Raw genomic sequence first — 17,154 nt, forward strand, 5'->3', positions numbered from 1 at the left:
GATGTCAATAGATACTTAAAAGATTGTATGGTATGTGAATTTGTATGTGAAAAATATCTGATGTCCCGACAATTTTACTATCTGAATCCCCACCAAAATGTCTCATAGTATTCACGGTAGGAGGTTGTAAACCACAATTTGAGCCGCTAGTGGTTGTAAATCCCTCCCCCAACCCTTTATAAGAAACCTAAAGGAGAAAGTACTGAAGGACTAACAAAGTAAAAGATTTTGAATAGATATGAAATTGGTATAACAAAATTACAAGAGAACGATAATTACTACGCTAGAGCTCAACAACACTATGAGCCACGAGGAGCTCATCCAGTAATATTTCCCCGATTTCTGTAATCTAAGTATACTATTTATCAAGTCTATAAGCAGCTTCAAAATAGCCATGCACCCAAAAGTTAGACTAACAAGTAGAATAGCTATTCCCTTGTTCTCCATGTAAATCTGGTTCTTCAGTACCCTTTCGACCTCCCATCTGCAACAAAATACAAACACATTTTAAAAATCATGTTGTAAGCAACAACGATGCTGGCCCGAAATAAAGTGGTCTTAACAGCCAGATTAGTACATGAAGTCAATAATTTGGCCTTGTCGGCCGATCGAAAAGTTACTTGACTATACTTCGAACAGAAGGTTCTAAGAAATATAAAATTGGTTATCACTTACCTATAGAAAGCAAACAAAAATATACTTGAAGAGTTTTAAGAAGGGAATCTAACCTCAGTACTGAATTATCTTTTAGTAGTTTATCCATTTGCAAGGAAACAAGGGATTTCCAACCAATGAGATCATTAACATCTTTGGCCTGTTACAACAATACAATCAGTGAGAAGGATGAAATAATTAAGCAAATCAACCAATCAAAAGAATAACGAAATCACATACCATAACCTCCTTGCTGTCAGCAAGATTCTTTATTTCTATTCTGTATTTCTCCAGAAGCTCGTCTTTTGCGGCCATTTCATCATCAAGTTCTTTGAAGATGTTGCCATATCTCGAGTTCAGTTCGTCCAGATACCGTTCCAGAACAGATAAACTTAAGTCCATTGATCGCACTTTTTGCAATAATATCTTGAGAGCGGTATCTCCAGGCATCCTCCCAGCTTGCTGAGGCTGCACACTAGTTTTTGGAACTGGATTGCGCCCATTAGTTTTAAGTACTTCTCTTTTCACATTCTGGTTTTCTGGTCCAGACTCAAAATCAACTTCTAAACCAAAATTTCGCTCGTCAACACTCTCAAACGGCTGATCAGGCTGTGAGGCTACTAGTAACTGTTCGGGTATCAGTTCTTCAGGTCCAACTTGATTGTCATGAACTGAGATCAAATCCTGCACCATTCTTTCGACAGCATCTACTCCATACACTCCCACAGAACTCAAAGTGCAGTAAAACTCAGAACCATAATGGTTCAATAGATTCAGTTTTATATATCTTACCCATTTGGGTTCCTCAAGGGTGAATTTCTGGACATGCTTCACATTTTCCGCAGTGATACTTCCGAGATTTACCCACTTATCTGTTGGATATACCAAACTTCCTAGTAGCTCAAACTCCTTCAAGTTTGAGGAGTAATGCTCAAAGTTTGCTATTTCAATGGTGTCAACTAATGTTTCTTCTGAAAGTTCTATAACAACAAATTTCGACTCGGCAGAACATGGATTTCGAAGGTACTTATCTTTGTCCTTACCCAAGATATTAGAAGCTCCCTTTGCTTCCTTGTTGAAAGCCAAAACCTTGGCTCCTTTCGATGAAGAAGCATAATTGTACTCTGCTCCATCAGCCTCTACTCTGTGAGTGACACCACTCGACTGACCATTTACGGGTTTCTCTTTAGGAGTAATAGCTTTACTCTTGAATTCATCGAGACCCACGGGAGCTGCACGAGATAGTCTATCAGTCTTTACATTATCCTTCTCCGCCTTCGCCGCCAAATCAGAGATCCCCACTTTGTCTCCTTCTTTGACTAACAGATCATTTTCATTTTCTTTGCTGGTTGGTGATTCAGTGCTGTTAGATTTGGTCTTGGAGCTAGTATTAAATGCATTTAGATCAGAATCTTTGGAATCGTTTGAAACAAGTTCGTACGTACTTTCAGAATCCGATCCTTCATATACAACTTGCTTAGTTTCATGCCAAGTTGATTCGCCAAACGGAATTCCAGATCCATCTATATAACAATCAAACAACATTACTATTACTAATCAACAAAGATAAGAAATAACAAACAAACAAACAAACCAAACTAGTGAACATAATTCTACTGATATTGAGTTTGCGTTAGCCGAAACTAAGAACTCATTAGAAACCAATATTTCCATGAATACTTCTTCAAATAATCTAAAGATCAACAACTACTTGAATGGGTAGCGGGTGAATTACCTTCACCAATTCCCACCCAAGTTCATTGAAGAAACCCACATCTTAAAAATCTTTAATTCCATTCAATTCCTGGGTCCAAAACCTAAAAACTTCTCAAATATCTATAGTACCACCTATAACATGAGAACTTGATTCAAGAAATTAAAATTCTATAGAGAGAGAGAGAGAGAGAGATGAAATTGTTACCTCCATCAGTATCACCATGACCAATCAAAATAGGGAAGAAGAGCCACCACATAACCACAAACAGAGATAAAGAAACCTTATAATAGAGACGTTTAGTCTTTCCACCATTGATAACATTTTTCTCCTCTAAAGCTCTCCTCTTTTGAAGAAGAGCTTTACGTGATCTCTGCATCTCTCATTAATCTTCTGCAAAAATTATTCACTACCCATTAACAATCATAACTCCAATATAAACCCTCTTGTTTCAAAATCTTCAATTTAAAGCAGAATCTCCTCAATTAACAACAAATCAAAATTCAATTTTAAACCAAAAATGATTAAGATTTACTAATTGTTCAAAATTTTGATTCAAGAAACATCAATATAAATAATTTCTATAAAAACACCAAAAAGAGAAAAGAACCCAAATCTTCAAATTCTCTAAAATTCAAATCAGAACTCAATAATTAACCTAGTTATATATAGAATTTGAAAAAAAAATCTTAATTTTTTTGCCTATTTTGATTAAGGGTAGATCTCAATGAGTATTAGAAATCAAAATCTGATTAAGGGTTTCTCTTTAAAGGGTATTAAGAATGGAATTCTAAATTGAAAAAGACGTCAACTTACACACACTTTCTCTCTCTTCTTGAGATGTTCACCAACAACTGGTTTCTACTTTCTAGACTTGCTGAAGAAATCCTACTGGGAGAGAGAAACGTATATTAATATTCTAATGGATCAGGGACTACTGTACTTAAAATAAGCCCATGATGACAACATGCCACATGTATGATTTACCATTCATGGGACCCACTATATGATGATAGCTTAGAAATCTTGATTACCTCTTAAATTTTTTTATATATGATTTTTTGAATGCCTCATTAGTCATTTTAAGAATAACCAATTACATGATTTATTGTGGGTCTACTAATTTAGGTAAAAAAAATTAAAAATCCTAATAAATATTTTATTAGATTATAATTATTTTGATATCGAAATTTAATGATGACTAATGATGATAAATTGTGAGAATGATCATGAGAAGGTGATCTGATAAGCACAACTTACAACATGCGTTGATATTCTTTTTTTATCTGTAGTGTTAATTTTTTGTTTTAAATTACAGTAGATTTATAAATTATGTAAATTGTAAACTTACTTTGTCTATGTCATACAATTTCATGTTTGACATCGGTTAGATCTTGTCTCATTTAGTATTTTTTGACATCTTACCAAAGAGTATAAATGAACATAACACAGTAGATCTCTCTCGGAGTGATCTATTGTTTTTCTTACGTATGAGGTTTTTAGTGCATGACCCTCATTTATTTAGCTATATTAGGGGGACACCCCTAAAAACATTTTCGTTTAGGCGTTAACCCTCAAAGTCTATTTTCCCGTCAAATAGCCGTTATGTGAGGGGTGTGCGAGTCACATGCTCGATCTCTGACCAAAATACCCCTCCTAATTTTTAGTATATGACCCCCATTTATTTAGCTATATTAGGACTACACTCCCGACCAAAATACCTTGTCCATTCATCAACGTTAATCTGTTTTCAAATTCTCCTTCAACAACTAACCAAGATTCAGAGTAAAAAACAGAGTCCAAGTTGACAATAAAGAAGAACAAGAACAAGAAATTGAAGTAAACCCTAGATTGAAACCAGAACCCATTTGCTTAGATTCAACAGATCCACGAACTGAAGAAAAATCTGGATTTTATAGTGAACATTTAATAATGAAAGAATCACTTATTCCAAAAGGAGAAGAAGATACTACATGTTGTGAAGTTGATGGCTGAGAGGAAGAAGATACTTGAGAAATAGGTGGTTGTGAAGCTCCAAGTGGTATTTTGGTTCGGGTGTAGTCCTAATATAGCTAAATAAATGGGGGTCATATACTAAAAATTAGGACGGGGGTATTTTGGTCAGAGATCAAGCATGTGACTCGCACGCCCCTCACATAACGGTTATTTGACGGGAAAATGAGTTTTGGGAGTTAACGCCTAAACGAAAATATTTTTAGGGGTGTCCCCCTAATATAGCTAAATAATTGGGGGTCATGCACTAAAAACCATATAAAGTTTAAAGGGAGATTTTATAGGGCCCCCTCATTTTTGTTAAAAGGGCCCCCCTCAATGATAATTTACCAAGTGAAATGGTTCATGGGGAGGCCTTTTAACAAAATTGGGGAGGCCCTATAAAACTTCCCAAGTTTAAATCAAAATCTTCAAAAATTTAAATTCAACCTCGTTATACTTATTTTTGTGTCATTTGCCCCAATGACTGGTTCGAATTGATTTTGAGTGCATTTCACTCGTATCGTATGATTTAAGGTAAGATGAGTCACAGGGCCATAAGAGAAACACAAACATTATGTTTTATGTGGGAAAATGACAAAAGAAGAGGTAATGAGATAATTTTTTTTACTTAGAGTAGAAGTGGAAGCACGTTATTAAAGTCAATACGGAGTATAAATAAAAGAAAAAACTCTAGTAACGGAAAAGTCAAAACCGATTAGTGACAAGCCTAAATCAACGACCCATATTGATAGACCGACTTCAAAACGGATTTGTGAGAAATTTAAATCAACGACTTAGATTGATAGACCGACCTCTCTTGGACTTGTCTCTCAAATGGTGTAAAATTTTCAACTGTTGATTGGACTTCTTTTGTAAATCTACATGGATTTTGGGTGTCTCTCTATTATCATATGATTGATACAGAAAAGAAATGGGGAAAATAAATGTAAAAGATGTCATTCTGAGCTGTGTTTCCTTGCTGGAATTGCCGTTTAAGCAGTCCATGTGGGACACAGTTTTTCCTCCTTTTGTTTCTCTTTAACGGCTCTATTCTTCTCTTTTAAGGTTCACCTCATGGTTTTCCTTCTACACTTCATTTTGTTCTTTTACCTTTATTTTAAAATTTTGAGGGACGACACCATTTTTTAATTTCTTTTTCTTGCAAAGGTCAACTTGATTTTAAAGAAGACTATGGATTATATAACCTAGAGATAGATCTTGTTCTTTTACATTTATGAGTAGTCGGTTTTCTTGTCTAGTAGTTTGAATCTTTTTTATATATAGATTCAAGAGTCGTTATACCATTAACACAAATACATCGTGAGTATATTACATTTATGAAACTAGACGTTTAATCTTAGAAATTTGAAGTGTCACATAAGATTTTTAGAAAACTCTCTCCAATACAACACTCGATTTCGATCTCTAAGATGATATAGATGTAGTTAAACAGAAGTAACTCAAGATACTTTAGTTCTAGAGTGCCCCCCTCGAGACATTTTTAATTGTCTAACTCATCAATATCTGAGTGTAAACTAATAGAAATGAGTTTTTATATAATTTCAAAATAAGTAATTATTTTTTCACAAAAATAACTATGTCACATCTATTATACAAAACAGATCCTTGTGACTAGGACACAATAATTAAAAAAAATATGACTAGGACAAAAATAAGGTGACTGGACGTCCACGCAGATATCTATCTTACAATAAAACAAATCTAGCCCTCGGTTCTTCCAACTGGAGTGAAATCTATATTACATTGTACATGCATCAATTCCTTCGCTACCCGCCCTCTCCTCTTTCTCTCTCTTGTAACAGATGCATTGAACCGATTCATTTCCATCATCATCCCTCTTTTCTTTTTTTCTCTCCCAAACTTTTGCTCTCCATCTCTCGCGATCTCAAAAGGTTAGTTTTTCTCTCCCAAACTTTTCTATGTTCTCTTTCACTACACCTTTCTATCTCTCTCCCATTACACTGATTTATCTCTCTCCCATTACAATGATTTAGGGTATGCAAGAGAAGGTTTTGGTTTTAGTTTGGTTAAAATTTTAAAAACTTAGGGGTCCAAAGTTTCTAAACCAGTATTGGCTGAAATCACTCTCTCACAACTGCCGCATCAAGCTTTTTAATTTATCCTTTTTTGCTTCTAATGAAAGAGATTTAGGGATTATGTAATTATGGTTTTGATAAATAGGGTTTTATGGGTTGTTTGCATCTTTGATGTTGTAAATATGGTTTCTAAGCAATCCTTTAGTGGTTTAGAAATATCGTTTTCATAAAGTGGGTTCTATGGTTTTGTAATCAGTCCTTTATATAGGGTTCTTATGGGTTCCCTATACATAATTTAAATTATTGTTCTCTCACTTTGCTTATCTTTTTAACTACCATGTTTTTTAGGTTTGAATGTCCATTTTGATTTCGGCAAGAAGGCTAGAGGTAATCTTTTTAGCTACCATCTTTTTTTGGTTCGAATGTCCATTTTGATTTCGAAAAGCAGGCTGGAGGTGATTTTCTTGTTCTCTCACTTTCGGTAATTTTTTGGCTACCATCTTTTTTAGGTTCGAGTTAGATGGTTACAAACTACTTTCTGTATCAAAACTGATTTCTTTGGCAACATTTAGATGTTCATTTTTCGGTTGAATAGCTGGTATTTCTCATTCGCTACTGTAGATTGTTGTCAATTTTAATTTAGATTGGTGTAAGAATGTTTTGTAAATATAGTTCTGTTTTTAGGTTCAGATTTTCTATATTAAACTTTCGTACTAGCATTTGCTTTGGGCCACGTTGTTTGCTGATTTAAGGTAAACTCTAAATCTATTACCATTAGGATGTACGGGCAGCCAAATTGCTTTGAAGTGGATATACCCACAAACTTCATTCTTTTTATTTTTTGTAACCTACTTCATTCTTTTTCTTACTTCCAGTTGTATGCCACTGTTTTGGTTGGTTACTTGAAGATTTTGCATTGTGTTTATTGTTATACTCTGAGCACTTGATGAAGGTTGACAATGTTATTGGTTGGTTTTACTGTAACCTATTTCTACAATCTCCAAAGATATAACATGTATAAAAGAAGGATGAAGAAGGAACGGGAATTAAAAAACATGGCTTCACATATGGGGTGACAATTCTAATGTTGATATTATAGCTCACAAACATGTAGTGGTAGGAACAGCTAATTCTCGGTTACATGTTTTTACTGTCATATTTATGTGCTCTCTCTGTCTAATAAGATCTTAGTTGTTGAGACAAGTTTCTCACCAAATTGTAAAAACTGTTGTTCTTCAATTGCAAGCCGAATGAGGTGACCAAGAGGCATGTGTTTGAGCATGATAGAGTATTTCATATTAGAAACTTAGAAGAGATATCATCGGAGACCAGGACTCTTGCTGCCTAAAAATCAAAATGTTTAGTATAGGCTCTGTCAAATTGTCAAAAATAGTGACACTATCAAATCTTACACTTAAACAACATGTAGGTACCCATCATTTCTAGCTGTGTCAGAGCACAAAATTCTTACCCACTTCGTATAGATCTTGGTTTGCTAATCTATCCTCTTCTTCACGTTCTGATATTTACAACAAGGGTTTTGATTCTTATCGCAGTTCAGAGTGGAAATTGTGTTTGTCGGCTATAGAACAGTTGAAGTATATTGAAAGATGTTCACGACTTGTACTTTGTACAAGAGTTGAATTTGGAAATTCCAAGATAGCATATCAGGTAGCTCTGTTATTTTGGTTTTGGACCTAATCTAACTTTACAACTTTTACAGTATTGATACACAACCATAAAAAATCATCTCTATTCAATTTTGAGAAATGAAATCATTTTAAGTTAGCTCTGTTATTTTGGTTTTGGATTCCTAATAAATTATCATGTACAGGTTTTCGATAAGAAACAAGAAAGAATCATCTATATTCAATTTTTTCTTTCGCTTCTCTGGTTCATGGATTCTTCATCAAAGGGTAGTTAACTGTCTATTTTTTAATTCTTTTCTAACAAATCTTTCATTATCCGATGTAATGCCATAAGTTCTTGATATTGTTGATCTTTTGTCTGGATTTCAGGCAGAGTATTGAAATTTTGAAGACGAGGGAAAATTACTCTGGTTATTCTCTGTAAGATTGTATGTCATTTCATCTCCGCGACTTTTGTTTTAACGTAAGTGGTTTTTAATTTTAACTAAGAAATTGTGGTTTTGGTTTGTGAAGTTTTGGGTTTTCTCTTTTAATGGATTTATAGGTTGGTTTGGATTTTTGTTTGTGTTATATAACTAGACAAATGTTCGAAGGCCTATACAAAGTTTTGTTGTGTCGGAACTCCGGTTGTTCCACCTTTGTTATCGGTGACGTTTCCTCAGTGAATGAGTGAATTTTTTCCACTCATTTAATCCATTTTTTTTAGTCTTTTTGACTCATATTTCTCTGATAATGTGAAAACAATCTTGAGATCTTCTGCAAATCTTGAGATCTTCTGTATTAAGTATTTGATGTTTCGATATCTTTTCCGGTCTAAAACTAAGAAAGTAAAACAAATGTGATATTTATAATCAACCCTAAAACCTCTAGCAAGCTTACCTCTTAGAATCTAGAGTTTTTGAATCTTAGAGGCTGTCATTTTTTCTCTGCTACTTAATTGTCTCCTCGGATTGTGATAATGGTGAAACTTGTTGAAGTACTTGTGGTTGTAAATCAATCACATGATTTTAAACTTTTTAATCAATGGGTTGTTGAAGAAGCCAATATTCGAGTCGGCTCATATAAACTTTTTTTTTATGGTTTGCTGATCTAATTCATTTTGGTATTTAGCTAAGACTGTTTCAGATTTCTAAATTTTTGATCTGATTCATAATCACATTAACTATTTTATTCTAAATAGGTTAATTAAGCTTCTTCCTGTGAGAGGAATCCAGTTAAATATAGTTTGAATTCATTATTTTTTGTATTTTTTTAATCTATGTCTTTCGGATGGATTGGTGTGCTTAAATTCTGTTTTTACCTTCATTAATGAGTTTCTTCACTCTTATAGCTTAAATATGAAAATCACAATGGACTATTTTTCCATGGGAGTGATCTAGCTGGTATATTCCTTTAAGTTGTTGATTCATGTTTGATATTAGCTTGAGACGTTAAAGCTTACCTAATAACTTTTTGTGCGAGTTGGTACTTCTGATACAATGTTCATATTGAATGATCATTGAGCATTTTTTATTCAATGAACATACAAAATGTTTAGATAATGTCACTAAAATTACACAGGTATTGATTTGAATCGTGTTACAAATTTATATAATAAAGTTGTGTTTCTATCTTGAGTTTGGATTTGGTGTTATTTGAAAAGGAACTGTTGAATAATATCATTCTACTAGACTTTTAGATGAAGTACTCGATTCTTGGGAGTTTCGTGGGACTCACCATTATAATTTGGCATTCGTCTAATCGTCTTAATGTTTGTCGTTTAATTTCCGCGGTCGAGTAATCTTCTGGCAGTGATTAGTCAAACACATAAAGCTATGATGCACTAATGAGTCTGAGTCCATTTTTAATTTTATGTATCTATGTTTAGAAGTTAATGAATCATAGATTTTCAATAAGCTAACTATGTCAGTGTCTTATAGTCTAAAGATCCATACATCTTCTCCAGTAATACTATCATTTGATACCATTATATAAGATCTGGAAAGGATATGCTGGTCTTCGGGACAAAAAATGATTTACTTTTCGTTAATTCTTTTGACAATCTCATTTCTTTTTGAATTGCTTTAGTATGAAATCTTCTTCTACTGACACTCGAAGCTAAATTATTTATATCTATTGCTTTGTTCTTCGCGTTCTTATGATTCTATCGATGGGCGAAGGGAAAATGCTACAAGAACGGGTTAAACTGGTGCGTAAGACGTCCAGCTGTTGATAGGGTATCCTTTGAGAAGAGTGAACCAGTCAATGTACCTCCTCGCTACTGTACCCAGAGAAATCGCTCTTAGGAACATTAAATGAGTGCTTGCTAATTAGATTATTATAGTAGTGAAGGGTTATTTAAACATATTAATGTTTAGTGACCTCAAAGTGCGTGGTACTTGTCAATACAAAAGAAGCTAAGTGCTTTCTCTACTTTGTTGGTTTAACGTATAAGGACAGAGTTGTGGAAGTGTTCTTTTTTTTGTTGAAAGTCGTGGAAGTGTCTGTGAAATTAGTTTGTTATAGGAGTAATTGTTTTCTTTCCCTTTCTGCTTGAATATAAAAAGTTTGGATAAGATTGATTTTATATTGTCTTTGTCATTAGAAGTTTTTGTTGAAGACATATTTTTAAACCTCAATTACTACTTTTATCACTTTCAAGTACACATTTTTTTTTGCAAATCTAATTGTTGTCAAGGTAACGTTTTTGTTTTTATTTAGGTCACCAATCATTCTAACTTTCTTCCTTCCAACTCCCCACTCACTTTGTTTTCTCTCTTATTTTAACCATTTATCCTCGCTCTCCCAACAGAATCGCTCGCCCTAGGGTCCCACTACTTCTCAATCTCTTTACCTCATCTTCCCAATCCGATTAGAAAACCTTAATCTCTTGCGTATTGAATTAATATGATTGTTAGTGTTTCAGATTTGTAAATTAGGTAAATCTTTGGGTTTTTCTTTTCAGCTACCAGACTAATTATTTCATCTTCATCATTTTCATCCTTGGTAAGATGAGAACAACGAAATTTTGCTTCAGTTTCGTGGTAGAGTTATTCATTTCTTCAGGTTCCTGGTAGATTTTGCTTCTGATTAGCTTCAATTCTTTTGTATTTTTCATTTCATGTTTGGTTTTTCCCAGTTGCTACTAATGTTGACAGCTCTGAGAATCGTTTTCCTGAATGATGGGGAAATTATATCATGTTGTTATGTGTGAGTTGGATCTTCTCCTCCTCAAGCTATCCAGAAGAGATTTTTGGATGTTGAGGTAATCCTAATCTAAACTCCATATCATTCATAATACATTTTTCAGAATATGGGGGTTTAGTTCAAAAAATAGATTGAAATCTGGTGGATTAAATGTGATTTTCAAAGTAGATTTTCAGATATTTTGTTATTTAATATTCCAAGCTTGTGTATTAATTGATGCACTGGTTGAGTTCATTAATAGATTTTTCTTTTGAAATGGGTGGTATTTAAATATGATTATAATTTAATCTGTGGCCGATTAGATGGTATCCAATAGATTTTCAGAGTAAGTTTTCAATTATTTTCGATATTGAGCAACTAGGTTTTAGGCATCTTTTAATTTTCTATGTTTTGACTCTTAGATTTCTCCTACTTGCCGAAATTTGGTTTCACAGTTGTTTATGTTTTACTGGAATTAAAGTGTACAGTACCCAAGAGCTCTTCCTATTCCCCCTTGCAGAGGATTCACTAATGGAAACCGATTTATCAATAAGTAAAATAGAGTGGTAACCAACTAACCATGTTTTCCAAAGTTTGAATGTGCTAATTCCAAGCTTGAAGGGGCATACAACTCTCCCTGTTCATTAATGTAACCATCTTTGTTCACATTTTTCTTTGTGGGTCTTGGCATATTTGTTGTTAAAGTAAAAATGCTTATTTGGTAGTCGTTACCCAATGATCCGAAAATGCTTATTTGGTAGTAGTTAAAGTGACAATGAAAAAAGTAAATGTCACCATGTCTGGTGCATTTGCACGTTCGATTTGGTTTTCGTTTAACATGTTTGTTGTTTTGAAGTGTTTAAGTCAGAGTATCCTGGTTTCAAACCAACCCGAATATTTTGGGACTGGGGTTCAAAAGAGACTCTCGAGAATGGTTTTTGATTGGGTTGTTTTGATACTCACTTTTTACCCTGTTCAGACGTTCTCAAATTGACTACTAGACGAGTTACCCATTTTAGTGAAAGTAATGGACAATTCAAAATTCAAGAACATGAAGTGCATAGTAGCATGACTCGACTTATTTACTGGCACAAAAAAGATTTCTCTTCGGTTTGTATATATCTCCTTCATTAACTGTTTTTTCTCATGTTCTTTCCGTACAAGAAAAAGCAGCATGTTTTCTCTATAGCACTCAAAAAATTTCAGGACATGGATTTCCTTTCAAATCGATTGTAGACTACTGAAACAATGTTAGGTCTTTCGTCTCCACCCCATGCCATTACTCCTCAAACTTCTCAGAACCCAAGACAGCTAAAAGGAAGGTCGGTAAAGATAGTCAAAATTTAACTTCCTGAATTCTATAATGAGCTTACAAAGAAAAAGGTCTTTCGTTTTCGCGACATAATCTATTTTCAACTTGAATCCAGGTAGCGGAAAGTGAAGATCTTCCTTTGAGGAGCGTCTGGAAAGTCGGTTAGAATCTTTGCTTTTCTTTTTGGACCGGTTAGAAATTTGTGCAGAATACTTTCATTTCTGAACCTATGCTGAATTCATTTATGCAGATCTGATCAGTTTTATGACATTTTGAATTGCATCTTTATATATATTATCGTAGAACAAACTTCATGACAAGTACATCAACAAAGAACATTAAAACCCAAAAAGAAAAGGAATCATTAGATTGGATTCAGTATTTGGATCTTGTAATACTACTTTTGTTCTTTGTCAGAGTAATCACGACAGATAGAGAACCTCAAAGTGTCAGTTCGTTGTGTTGAAAGGGCTTCTTGAGTTTCAAAGTTGTTCGAGTCGCTTTGTGTAGGAGATGAAAAATCTAAGAACATCCCTCGAGCAACTTGGTAGCAAGATTCAGAGAAGTCTTCTTCTTGGGAGGTAAGTTAATGATGAGTTTGATATGGTTGTAATGATTCCAAAGTAGAACTCGTACAGTTACTTCATAATGAATTATAATGTAGTCGATATGGTTGACAATGTATCAAGTGTCATTTGGCTAAATTATTTTGAGGAATGTAAAACGGGTGATTGTAATGTACTCCATATGGTTGGCAATGTATTAGGTGCCATCTGTCTATCTTTTTGAGGAATATAAACCACCTTTTATAAGAGGAACATAACCCACCTTTTATAAATGAATAAAAAAAATTAATCAGATTAATATGACTAGGACAAAATTAATACCCTAGCCAGCTGACTAGGACGAAATTAATACCCAAGGACATGCTAATTAGGTACATCAATCTTTTAAATACAAAGACAACATTAATACCCTTACATGCTGATTAGGACAAATTGTTGTTCTTATATACTGACTAGATACATCAATCTTTTAAACAAAAAATGACCGTCCAAAACTCCATATTTACGCATAAGAGTGTTAATGACCCCCTCCTCTTCCTCTCATTAAAATTCCATCTCCTAATTTCTTCCTTGCTTTTTCTTCTTCTTTTTTCAATTAATTTACAAACTCATGTACTGAGAGAAGAAAAAAAATCTCAAATACTCAGATACTCAATGGTGGCTTCTTCAGCAGTTGCCTCTCATAATTTATCTTGAAGCAAATCTTCCTCATCTACTTCGGCCAAAATCCTAGCTTCTTCAATTTGACATCCTCAGTCTAATTTTTCTTTTTGGCAAACAACTTGGTGTATTGTCTTTCTTATTTTCATGACAATGACACTATTTTTACGGCAATGGGAGATGCCTTCCACACTACCGAAGGCATCGAGGTGCGTCAATTTGTAGAAAAAACCATAATTGTGCTAAAAGCTTAACGATGATTATACGATTATCATAGGTAAAGTTTCGATTTCTTATGTTTGTAACTTTTGTTTAAGCTGATAACAGATGGACCACTCTTCAAATTTCGTCTTCAATCTCAGGATGTGTCGTACGGTTCCGGAAGGTGTGTTTCATCTTTCACTGCTTTCTTAATGGAGTGTAAGAAGTAAGCTTCAACTTTGATATAGTGCAATTATTCTGATATAGGAAACATATATGTAGTAAGAGATTTACACATGTTCATTCGGTGTAGCATGTATCTTTATCTATTTTCAATTTGTCCATGTTCCATTGGTTAGACCAGTCTCATGAGATTAAAGTTTTAGTTAAACCCTTTTATAAAAATATAGAGAATATTTATGGTTGCCTTTATAATTTTTCGCTATTATTCTTCTTATTATTATTGTTATGTGATAACCTTTGCGACTAAGATGACCTTTTATAGTGACGAATGATGTTATTGTAACTTTTGAAATGACTAACCTAATCTTATGGACGTGCGTTTTAGTGATCCAAGGGGTGCAAACTGTTTTTTCACATTGTGGACGTAGGTGATTGCTTCTAACGATCCAACTTGGCTTAGTTTGTAACATGAAGTTTCTTTATATAGGTTGTGGATATTACATAATGTTGCTGCTCCTTAGTTTGTAACATAAATCTTATTTATGTATTCATTGATTGTTGTTGTAGTATTAATTTTTGGTTGTTCATTGTTGCCAAGTATTGATTTTGGTTTATATTTTAATATGATACTTTATATCTTTTAAAATTCATATACTTAGACTCTTAAACATCATTTCAAAACTTGCTACTTTTTGCTTAAAAATTTGTTCATTAATTGTTATACAACCCGCATAGCTTAAAATCGGTTCATGAATTGTTTGTGCAACTTGTATGTACTACTAATGTTAATACATTTTGCAGGTTTTCAACAACTAATCTGGAAACCCCTTTTCTTCGTATAAATATTATAACAAATGACCGAACATACACAATGGTTAACTTAGTTAAATAAAAAAAACTTGTTTGGTACACAAATGGGTGGAATATATTTTGATGTTGCAATCTATGTCCAGAAACGGAATAAAGTGAGGAGGCTGGCATAAAAAAGAGAAGGTACATGTTTTATTTGTTTGCTTATGTTAATCTCATACACTTGTAGATTGTTGTTTGGTTTTATAATCTAAAAGTACTTGTGCATCTCTAATTCACCAATGAAATATTGTTGATATGATGAAAGAAGGTGGAATGGACAAAACCATGAATTATATGTATATCTTGTGGGAACATTCCAATCTAGATGAATCCAACGGTTAATAACTCACTCGGACTAACACCCTTATAGCCTTCTCTTTAATGTTACATAAAGGGCATTCCCCCGTCCGTAGGACGGGGGTTATGCCTAGTCTAATATACAAAACAGATCCTTGTGACTAGGACATAATTAATACAAACAATATGGCTAGGACATAACAAAATCTGAGTAGGACATAATTTGATTGCCACATAGACATTTTAAAAAGGCAACCCTTCTCTTTTAATCTTAGGCGTTCAAATGGATGATATGATTATTTATCTTTTAATCAAGACCTTCAATTGAAGAGGACATTGAAAACCAAAACCCTTTGCCTCTTCGTCATCCTTCACGGTTTTTTCCTCTCCCATGAGTCATTCATCTTTACTCTCTGTATTCAATTCGATTGACTCCATACAGTTTCTCTCAGCTTCTTTCTCTCTCCCTCTCTCTCCAATTTCGCTTCAGTTCCTCCTTCACCGCGTATTGTCATCACGAAGGTAGGAACAATCTTTCTACGATCTACTATCTCTTCTTTCTTTGTTAGATTTTTCATAGGGTTTAGTTGTCATTGTTCACGTAGATCATATCTGACTGATGAATTATATGATTGTGGGATGTGAAGAAATGACATGAATTCTTATGTAGGTAAGTCTTTACTTTGTTTTAGGGTTTAAGTCTAGGGTTTCATTTTAGAATCATCTCTTCTTAGGGTTTTTGAATATTAATTGATCTCTAGAAAATGCAGGTTTCACTTAATTCACAACTTACATTATCAATTAGGAGTTGCACCAATTACCTTCTAAAGTTTCCAATATCTCATTAGCTTCTATTCCCACCCAAAGGTAAATCTTCTCTCTCAAGGTTATAACACCCAAAAGAGATACAAAAATTATCAGAGACAAAGAAAAAACATGGAGAGTCCAAGTAGTAATATCTGTACTTACGTTGCTAAAATCAGCATGTCTAACGGAAATGGTAGATATCATTCTTCGAATTGGCAATTGAAACTGTAAACTTGACGAGTATATTAGGTGATACCAAAAAATATTTTCATGCATTATATCAATGTGAAACATATAGTTTAATGTTTAAGCCTTAAAGATAATTTCGAGGAAGAATTCAATTGGGTACTATTCATATTGTTTTTTGTAGCAGTTCGTCTAAGTAACCAATTAGCAAATCCGAAATGTGCTCAACTGTAACTTGTGGTTGTATTTAACCTGGTGGTATTTTTTTTCTCAATACTTTTCAGTTTAAGGTCTCTGAAACTTTTTCTCAATATTTTTTTCTCAATTGGATTCCTAAAGATAGAACTACTGAGGTACTTCAACTATCGTCTGCCTGACTTTTTACTCGGTTCTAGGTACAAAAGCTTATAACTAACAATCGTGGTTCTATTTTTTCAACTTCTGAGCGAGGCTGTCAAAAAGTGGCTGGAAGAGAAGGAAGCCGAACAGAAAAGATAAGCGGTTCTTCTCATAAAATATGTTAATTGGGTTTCCTTTCATAGTTTCATGTAAATTTGGTGAACAATTCCTACCCACTTTCGAATTATTAAGTTTTATGAGAAAATATTTGATCACCGATTGGAGCTTGAAAATTTAATCATTTTATACCTGAATTTGCTAAAAATCAAGTGTCGATATCTTCTGACATGATTTCTCCATTTAGTACTCCAACATTCTCATCCGACGATTTTTACGGATGTTTAATTAAAAGAATAAGTCTTTCCCTCTAATCTCCCTTTCATGTAAAGACCAGAACTATGGAGTTTGGAATTGGTATTGTCTGGTTGTAAAATAAGTCCAGGAAGTAATGGTAAAG

General features: G+C 33.7%; 1 protein-coding gene and 3 long non-coding RNA genes across 4 annotated transcripts; 3 read left to right on the forward strand and 1 right to left on the reverse strand.

The window, feature by feature from the left end:
• Positions 1–211: 211 nt before the first annotated feature.
• Positions 212–3,289, reverse strand: LOC147540090 (Galactose-binding protein). The gene is made up of 5 exons (XM_086642023.1): positions 3,185–3,289; positions 2,576–2,761; positions 895–2,177; positions 729–814; positions 212–484 (listed from the first exon to the last, which is right to left on the reverse strand). The coding sequence occupies exons 2-5, from the start codon at positions 2,745–2,747 to the stop codon at positions 259–261; spliced, it is 1,767 nt and encodes a 588-aa protein (XP_086498149.1). The 5' UTR covers positions 2,748–2,761; positions 3,185–3,289; the 3' UTR covers positions 212–258.
• Positions 3,290–6,766: 3,477 nt separating this feature from the next.
• LOC147540091 (uncharacterized) lies at positions 6,767–7,172 on the forward strand. Its single transcript, XR_015226356.1, has 3 exons — positions 6,767–6,807; positions 6,930–7,018; positions 7,105–7,172. It is a non-coding gene; the product is annotated as an uncharacterized LOC147540091 (long non-coding RNA).
• An 802-nt stretch (positions 7,173–7,974) lies between these two features.
• On the forward strand, positions 7,975–8,548 carry LOC147540092 (uncharacterized). The gene is made up of 3 exons (XR_015226355.1): positions 7,975–8,091; positions 8,255–8,336; positions 8,439–8,548. It is a non-coding gene; the product is annotated as an uncharacterized LOC147540092 (long non-coding RNA).
• A 2,458-nt stretch (positions 8,549–11,006) lies between these two features.
• Positions 11,007–15,231, forward strand: LOC147540093 (uncharacterized). The gene is made up of 6 exons (XR_015226354.1): positions 11,007–11,054; positions 11,188–12,556; positions 12,662–12,707; positions 12,964–13,127; positions 14,100–14,157; positions 14,958–15,231. It is a non-coding gene; the product is annotated as an uncharacterized LOC147540093 (long non-coding RNA).
• The last annotated feature ends 1,923 nt before the right edge of the window (positions 15,232–17,154 follow it).

The sequence above is a fragment of the Eschscholzia californica genome, unplaced genomic scaffold (assembly GCF_041429995.1).
Source record: "Eschscholzia californica isolate CP2 unplaced genomic scaffold, dmEscCali1.0.p SCAF_5, whole genome shotgun sequence".
NCBI classification, from domain to species: domain Eukaryota; kingdom Viridiplantae; phylum Streptophyta; class Magnoliopsida; order Ranunculales; family Papaveraceae; genus Eschscholzia; species Eschscholzia californica.